The sequence below is a fragment of the Nelumbo nucifera genome, chromosome 5 (genome assembly GCF_055504915.1).
Source record: "Nelumbo nucifera cultivar China Antique chromosome 5, China Antique-T2T, whole genome shotgun sequence".
NCBI lineage: Eukaryota > Viridiplantae > Streptophyta > Magnoliopsida > Proteales > Nelumbonaceae > Nelumbo > Nelumbo nucifera.
The window spans coordinates 51,176,586-51,185,945 of record NC_142653.1 but is presented as its reverse complement, the minus strand read 5'-3'; the positions used below and the strand labels follow the sequence as shown (position 1 = coordinate 51,185,945).

Sequence of the window (9,360 nt, the reverse complement as noted above, 5' to 3'; positions counted from 1 at the left end):
TTGACAAAATTATATGTTTTCGACAAAATGATTAACCATCTAGATAGTTAAATAGCCTTACTTTTAGATCAATTTTAAATTATATACTTCATCTACATTATATAACTAATATTTGTTTATCATACTAAATTTTTATTTAATATAATTAATATATAATATTGGATATTTGTCTAAATCTTTTATAATTTTTCTATTTTTGCTTCTAGTACATTTTGTTATTTTTTAAAAATTTATTATTTTAATATAACATCATTGGTTAATCCATTTGTTCCCAACCACTAACCCACCACCCAAACCATTTATTATTGCATTTCCTTCATTGATAAAATTATTTATAATTCTTATTTTTGTTCAATATAATGAATGTATAATATTATAGATGGACCCAATATTTTACTTTATTTATAAACATATAACATCAAATATGTTTCCAAATTGTTCTCTGACATTTTCTTTATTTTTGTGATTTTTGTTTTTATTTTAAAAATTTTTTTATTTGAATATGACATCATTTAATTTAATTTCAAGGTTTATTTTAAATTTGTAATTCCATTTTCATCATTAATAAAAATATTTTTTACATTTCATACTTAATTTTATTCAGTATAATAAATATGTAATATCAGAGATATGCCTAATTCATTTTTTTTTGTATTTTATATATTATTTATTTTGATTTATTTATTATCTGATCATGGCATTGTTGATTATCCCATTTGACCCAAATGATTGAATTGTTTACCTACCATTATTGGAAGGGAAGAAAATGGTTGAATTGTATAATCCGCCCTCCCCGACCAAATTGATCAATTCCATGCACACACCAGTCAATAAAATACATAAATCCTATAACCACTCAACTTTTCAGTGTAGGCCCATGGGCTAATCGAAATTCCAAATTTTTACACGTTAAATTCTAAATTCTTTCATTTGTTTCTTTCCAGCCCGATCGTCGGTTTCTCTCCTGTTACTTTTCCTTCATCTACGACGAATTTAAGCCCCAGTTATCATCCCAGCATGCTTTGGTCCGTGTTGTTTCATTTCATCCTACTACTGCTGCCGATGACGAAGAAAGCAGCAGCAGCAGCGTCGTCGACATCGTCTCTGACAAAGCCCCAGTGCAAAGACAAATGTGGGAACCTCAGCATCCCGTACCCGTTTGGCATCGGCAATGATCCTAATTGTTTCCGCAATAAAAATTTTCAGTTGACATGCACCACCACCACCACCGGTGAAAATCAATTGCTGTTCCTCGACAATTTACCCGTTTTGAACATATCGCTGCACGGCCAACTGACGACCTCTATTCCTGGAGCTACCAAATGTTACATGGACGCCGACAAAAATTTGCAAGGAAATGACGACTCTTTTGTAAAATTTTCGAATGCATACAGGGTCTCCGATACCAGAAACAGATTGACGATCGTCGGTTGCGACACGAATGGTGCTTTGTATGACTACAGTGAAGAGGGATTCTACGTGGGGTGCACATCAAAATGCTTGAACGATACCAAAGTGAAGGGCTTACCATGCAATGGCATCGGATGCTGCCAGACCACCATACCCAAGGGTATCACTGATATTGATATATATATTAGCAGCCGTCACGACTTCAACTACACTTGGCAAATCAGTAGATGCGGGATTGTCGTTCTGTCGGATCAGGACGCGTTAGAGTCGCAAGTGTCACACCTATGGAATATCAGAAACAACGTGAAAGACCTGGTAAATATTGGCATCAGAAGTCCATTAGTACTGGATTGGGCAATTCGAAACGAGACTTGCGAGGAAGCACAAGGAATGAAGAATTATGCATGCGGGGAAAATACATACTGCTACAACTCCACAAATGGCCCTGGATATCGTTGCCATTGTTTGGAAGGTTACGATGGGAATCCTTACCTCCAAAATGGATGCCAAGGTATGAATATATTTCTTTTGTACATCTTTCATTTAATTAAAGCCAGCAAGCTAATCAGGTCTTATTATCACTTTTGTAAGCCGGAGGATTCAAACGATGTCACCAATCTGAATCATTGATCGGCCGGTAAAGGGGATTTCTCTAGCTAGATCGCCCGGTTTTGCACTATTCTTTGCAAACCGAGTCTTAAGTTTCTATCTTTTAATTAAAGTAGGGAAAAAACTACGCTGCCAAAAAGGTGATACCGATCGAAAGGGCTTTTATCAATCAAATCCCTTTGAATTTGATTAATAATCACCTGATTGATTCCCTGATGCTGCTTGATTGGTTGCACTTAATTAATAATTGCATGTTTTAACTTATATGCACAGTAGTGGACCGGTCAAAAGCAAAAAAGACATGTGAGAAAGGAAGTAGGAATTATGCATGCGGGGATAACACCAACTGCTCTATCTCCAACAACAGCCCTGGATATATTTGCCAATGCATGCAAGGCTATCATGGGAATCCTTATCTCCCCCATGGATGCCAAGGTATGGATTCACTCTTTTTGAGTTTCGCTTCATATTTCACAATTCAAATAGGAATTAATAAAGGAAGGCATCTTTGCATGTTCCTGCAAGTTTTGAAAAATCCTTTCCTCTTCCGCGTCTGATGGGCTTCGTTTTTACATTTTTTTTCCTCGGTTTAGTAAGCTTCAAAGGATGAGACGATTTGTTTCTCACAAGTCACACCCACCTTACATCACATCACATTGCAGCTGTAGATGGGGAACATCTCCCTATGGTGTGAGGAGCGTCCTGTGATGAGGAACAAATCTTGAGTGTTAACAGGATATTAGTTTAGATGTGGCTCACTTTGGCGTATGGTTATGGGTTGTAATTTATTTTTAGGGTAATATACTTAAGCATACCCTTAGTTTTCATAAATTAACTTAAATATACTTTGATCCTACTCGACTTAAACTGCTCTTCGGCCGTGGTTTTCAAAATCAGACCGGATCAGATGGTTGGATTTGAAAAAATAGGAACCGGTCAGGTGACTGGTTTCGTTTTTCCCCAAAACCGGATTTTCTCCAATAACTGTTGATTTTGGTCAGTAAATCACTGATTTAGGTGGTTAACCGTTTGAACATTTTTGACCATTTTTTTTTTGTCATAACAAGCCAACCGTTTGACCAGGTAACCAGACCCCTGACCGGTTCAGTATCCGGGTTGGTTTTAAAAACCATGCCTTCGACAGTGAAATGTTATATGTGAACTCATTTAAAATTTTTAAGGCTCAGTTTGAAAAGAATACAAATACAAATATATATAATACAAATATATACAAAGTAATACACTATATAATTTTGCACTTGTTCACGTCATGGTTGAGCTGGCCTTAGGAGACACGTGGCCACCTAGTCATTGCCTGGTCACCCTAGCCACGCCAGCATGGCCCGGCTTACTCCGCGGCCTCGGCCGCTCTATGCTATTAGGGTAGCCCCCATCTTATCTACTCAGCCACGTCAGCTACACATCACAAGGATAAGCACAACCAAGAACAGGAGAGAATGGGGACAACTTCGCCGAGAATTAGGACTATCCCAAAGACCTCATCCTGGTATCCCCGGAAGCCTAATCCAATCAGGACACAGACCTTTGGCTAAAAAAAGGTATCTCCCGCTCAAGGTATGGAAGGCCAACTTCTAGCACTCATACTCTCACTCTGCTCGGACCAGCACTCTCATTGCTCAGCCTGACCAACCATCACCTTCTACTGACTTGAGGGTCGGAGTGCCTACCCAGGGATAACTCCTCGGGCCTCTGACTTCCCTTTCTTGATCATAGGTCTTGAAGCGTGGCCTCGTCCTTCTACCTCAGCTCCACCTTGTTGGAAAGGATTATCTGACTTCCTTCCTCGGTTCGTGCACCACCTCGGATCAAGTAGCATCAGATTGGCATCGTCTATGGGAAGCACACAAAAAGCCTTTCCTGAAACTTCTCTCTTGTCGCGCAATCAAGAAAGCGATCAAGATGCCCAAGAATTAGTCCGAGCGATCAACAGGCCAAACCCCATCTTAGGAATCTTGTCGCCGCCGCACCCTCTATCAAGAAACCCCACAGCCTCCGATCACAGTTGACCCCATACAATTCTAGGAAATGCAAGAAAAGGTTGACAAGATCTTCAAAATGATGTAGAATTTGGGTGCCGTGGCACCACCCAATCAAGTCGTCCCTCCTCCTACCCTGACGCATACAAAGGATGATCCTCGTCCCAAGGACCCCAAAATGCACTGATCAAACAAGAGGGGAGCGCGGTCCCATCACGAAAGGCAAGAAATGGCAAGAAGATCCGCCTCCTTTGCCCACTCCCATGAATCGGGCAACCATAACAAGACACATCAATCTATGTGGATCCCCACCAAGGAAAGACTTGGCAAGTGGATGCCACCCCACGTAGTCTCTGTTGCCGAGTCTAGTTCGGTAAAAGACCATTCTACGCACCCTAAGAAGGAAAGGGCCACACATACTACGGTCATAGACAATAGGGACTCCGTGAGCTTCGACAATGCTTAGAGGAGTTAAGGCACAACTAAGTCCAAAAGAGCACGACACCACCCGTAGATCAGCCTGCGCAGCCAACCGACCAACCCAGCAAGGAGTTGCCCTTCGTTCAGGAGATAATAGACAAGGTACCCCCAACGGGGTGGCGGGCACTACAGTTCGACAAGTACAATGGGAATACCGACCCATCCAACCACGTCATAGTACTGAAAGCTTAGATGATGTTGCATGTATCGTTTGAGGGCCTTATGTTTAAAGCCTTCGTGGCCACCCTTGAGGGCCCTGCCCTAGCTTGGTATTCCTCTCTGCCTCCATGCTCCATAGCGTCACAGGAGGAACTAGAGACCCAATTCCTAGCGCAGTTCACATCAAGCCAGAAGTACTGGAAAACTTTGACCAGCCTTATGCAAGTGTAGCAAAGGAAGGCATAACCTCTCAAGGGCTATCTGGCAAGGTTCAACAAGGAAGTGCTATAGGTCAAGAACTTGAACCTGTCTGTGACCGTCACCGCCATAAGCACGGGGTCCACTCCTCACCATTCAACTTCTCCATCTCCAAAAATCCTCCCTAGACCCTAGTTGCGCTAATGAGCCATGCACAGAAATATATCAACGCAGAAGAGGCCCAAACACAGCTACAGGACGAAAAGGAAAAGCCAGACAAGAAGAGGAGAGACACAGAGGATCAGAAGTCGGAGAGATCAGAACTTCACACCACTAAACACACTACGGTCTAAAGTTCTGATGCAAATTTGTGACCGCAACTACATCTGGTGGCCCGAAAATATGAAAACACAAGGCAACAAGAGGAACCACAACAAATATTGCGAGTTCCATGGGGACCACGAACATGATGCATCAATTGCTTTGACCTCCGTAACCACACCGAGGACCTGATCAGGCATGGGTACCTTAATGGATTAGTCGACAAGAATGAGAAGCCAACACAAGAGGAATCACACATAGAAAATGCTTGGCTACCGCACTGAGCTCCTCCTGCCAGTGTAATTCATGTGATATTCGGAGAGATCGCTGCAGGAGGGGAAATCAGCTTAGGGCACAAGATATATGCACGGTTGTGCGAGATCAACAACCGTGGACAAAAGAAGAGGCGAAACAATCCGATCACCTTCACAGAAGATGACATCTGAGGGGCGCAGACCCCACACAAGGACGCCCTAGTGATTATGGCAGAAATAGCCAACTTTGAGGTGCGCCACATTCTAGTTGACAGGTAGCTCAGTGGACGTCCTCTTCGAAGAAGCATTCGACAAGCACAGCATCGACAAAAATTGCCTTAGCCCATCAACACTCCCTTGATGGGCTTCTCCGGGGAGTCCCTCATGCCAACCGGGAGGATAGCCCTCCCCCTTCTAATCAAAGATGGAAACATCACTACAACAGCCATGGTAGATTTCATCGTGGTCCACTGCCCATCCTCTTACAATGTAATCCTTGGCAGGCCGACCCTCAACACTCTATAGGCCTCTATCTCCACCTTCCTCCTTGTGGTAAAGTTCCTAACACAGTATGGCATGGGAAAAGCACGTAGAGATTAGAGGACCACATGACAGTTTTACTTGACCTCCTACCGAGGACAACGTTCTTCCGCAGAGTGAAGACGCAATGCGGCCAACCCGTTGAAGACCTCATCTAGGTGCCGCTCAATGAGGAAGATCCCGATAGGACAGTCCAGATCAGCTCTTTCCTAGATGACTGTCTCCAGGATGAGCTTGTAGAGCTGCTAAGGGATCTCGCTAACATGTTAGCTTGGTTAGCAACAGATATGCTGGGGATTGACCCCGAAGTGATCACACACCACCTGAATATCTATCCATGCTGCCGACCTATCAAGCAGAAGAAAAGGAGTTTCGCTACAGAATGGTGGCAAGTGATTGCTGACAAGGTGAATAAATTGTTCAATGCCAACTTCATTCGGGAAGTAAAATACCCTGACTGGCTGACCAACGTAGTGATGGTGAAGAAGGTCAATGGGAAGTGGAGGATATGTATTGACTTCAGTGACCTAAAAAATGCCTGCTCCAAGGACAACTTTCCCTATTGAGGATTGACCATCTCGCTAATGCAATGGCAGGGCATGAACTCCTGAGTTTCATGGATGCCTTCTTAGTGGGTACAACCATATTCGGATGCACCTAGACGATCAGGAGAAAATGGCCTTCATTACTGACCACGGACTATACTACTACAAGGTGATTCCTTTTGGCCTCAAGAACCTTGGCGCTACCTATCAGCGGCTGGTGAAAGAGGTCTTTAGGGATAAGCTCAACCAAAACGTAGAGGCTTAATTCAATGACATGCTCGTGTAGAGCAAGAAGGCCGAGCATCACCTTGCATACCTAAAAGAGGTCTTCAGCACCTTCAAGAAGTACAAGATGAAGCTGAACCCGACAAAATGTGCCTTCGGGGTCAGCTCCGATAAATTCCTAATGTTTGTGGTGACACAGAGGGGAGTTGAGGCCAATCCAAAGAAAATACAGGGCATCCTCGACATGTAGTCACCTTGGACTCACAAGGAAGTGCAACGCCTCACCGGAAGAATAGCCGCCCTTAGCAGATTCATGTTCAAATCCGCAAACCGGTGCCTATCCTTCTTCAAAGCCCTTAAACGTCCAAAAAGCTTCCAATGGACCTAGAAATATGAATAGTTCTTTCAAGAACTAAAGTAGTATTTGAGCTTATCGCCTCTCCTCACCAAGCCGAGCCCACGGGATAAGCTATTGCTCTACCACTTAGCCAATGATGAGGACGTTAGCTCGGTACTGATCAAAGAGGAAGACTCGGTACAAAGACCGATCTACCACACTAGCAAAGTCCTTGGTGGCGCAGAAACCTGATACTCTAACCTGGAAAAGATGGCCTTGGCATTGGTCACCTTGACGAGAAAGCTCAGACCATATTTTCTGGCCCACAGCATTTGGGTGCTCACTGACCAACTCCTTAAGTAGGTACTCCAAAGGCCAGAAGCATCTGACCGCCTAATCAAATGGAGCATGGAGTTGAGTGAGTTTGACATTGATTATGCACCCCAGCCCGCGATCAATGACCAGTCCCTGGCTAACTTCATTGACGAATGCACCTTCACCACCGAGGACCCGACCCGCGATCAACATCCTCAGGTTCGAGTTCAAAGCATCCAATAATAAAGCTGAGTATGATGCCCTAATCGCCAAACTATGCCTCACCCTAGACCTGAGAGCTTGGAGAATTGAAGCCTTTAGTGACTCTCAACTGGTAGTCAATTAGATCCTTGGCCAGTTTGAGACGCAGACGCCCACAATGGTGAGCTTTATATAGAAGGTGTAGGAGCTCATCCAACGGCTTGAGCAATTCAACATCCAGTGGATTCCTCAAATCAGAAACATATGAGCCAATGCACTATCAAAGTTGGCTAGCTCTCCAAAAATCGACCTCGACACAACAGTGCGACTGGACACCTTGGCCCAACCGAGCATCGCTCTGACGGCCATCCTCATCCTCCCAATACAACATGATCCATCTTGGATGGACCCCATCACATTGTACCTCCAAGATGGCAAGCTCCTGAAAGATCAGATAGAAGCAAAGAGGCTCCAACATAGACCAGCCTGGTACTTATCCAGGGTCAGCTCTATTGCCGCTCGCACACTCTCCCCTACTTGAAGTGCCTCCCTCCATTCGAGGCAGACTACGTCCTTAGGGAGATCCACAAAGGAATCTGTGGAGACCACCCTGGAGTGCGCACCTTGGCACACAAGGCCCTCTAGCAAGGATATTATTGGCCGACCATGAAGCAAGATGTAGCGCAGCTCGTGCGGAAGTGCGACAGTTGCCAGCAACACTCCAACCTTCAGCATTAGCCAGCGGTCCCCTTGAAGCCCATCACCAGCCCATGGCCATTCGTTAATGGGGCATAGACATCCTTGGCCCCTTCCCCATCATGGTTGCATAGAAGAAGATCCTCTTGGTGGTAGTGGACTACTTCACATAATGGGTGGAAGTCGAAGCACTGGCTCGCATTACCATGCACAATGCCTAAAACTTTTTCTGGCAAGGTATTGTCTACTAGTTCGGTATTCTGTGGGTCTTCATCATAGACAATGGGACATAGTTCATCGATTGAAAATTCAAAGCTCTTTGCACTGACTTAAAGATTGATCATCGAATCACCGCCGTACATTGACCCTAGAGTAATGGGTAGATTGAGCTGGGTCCTCCTCAATTGCACGTCTTGAAAAACCGACTAGACCAAGCCAAGGGAAGGTGGGTCGAGGAGCTGCCAAGCATACTTTGGGCATACAAAACTACTCTACGGACAACAACCGGAGAGACCCTTCAGCCTGACCTATGGAGACGAAGCCATGGTACCCATGGAAATAGGCTCCCCAACTCTCTGGACCGAGCTTTACGATGAGGGTCAGAACGACGATGACCTCCGCATAGAGATAGACCTGGTGGAAGAAGCACAAAACTGATCACATGTCAGGGTGGTAGCACAACAACAAAGGATGGCGAAGTACTACGATTCCAAAGTCTAAAGACGTGAGTTCAAAATAGGTGACCTCGTCCTCCGGAAAGTCATTGTGCCCATGCCAGGAGAGGGCAAGCTTGGACCAAACTGGGAAGGACCATACAAGATCACTAGATCCTTGGACCTGGCACCTACCGACTTAAAGACCTCGATGGCTGACCAATAGAAAAAAGTTGGAACATCGGGAATCTCCGGATGTACTACCACTAGTTCGTTATCAATAAAGAGTTTATTCAAGCTATATGTTGATTGCTTGGCACACCACACATGCACCACGCGCAACAAATTGCATACACATGTTGGGCAACGTATGCCACACAACACATGCGTAGCTCGACACACAACACTGATGTGTAGCTC

The 9,360-nt window shown here is 44.5% G+C and overlaps 1 protein-coding gene across 1 annotated transcript; it reads left to right on the top strand.

The window, feature by feature from the left end:
- The first annotated feature begins 1,062 nt into the window (after window positions 1–1,062).
- On the top strand, window positions 1,063–5,620 carry LOC104596858 (wall-associated receptor kinase 2-like). The gene is made up of 2 exons (XM_088888256.1): window positions 1,063–1,921; window positions 5,508–5,620. Exons 1-2 carry the CDS (start codon window positions 1,063–1,065, stop codon window positions 5,618–5,620), a joined length of 972 nt encoding a protein of 323 aa, XP_088744382.1.
- Window positions 5,621–9,360: the final 3,740 nt, after the last annotated feature.

Bases quoted from the DNA above. Each gene is read 5' to 3' on its own strand.
- LOC104596858 (XM_088888256.1), top strand. From the start codon at position 1,063: ATGACGAAGAAAGCAGCAGCAGCAGCGTCGTCGACATCGTCTCTGACA. The intron at 1,922-5,507 runs GTATGAATATAT...AGATCGCTGCAG, and splicing joins CCTCCAAAATGGATGCCAAG to GAGGGGAAATCAGCTTAGGG.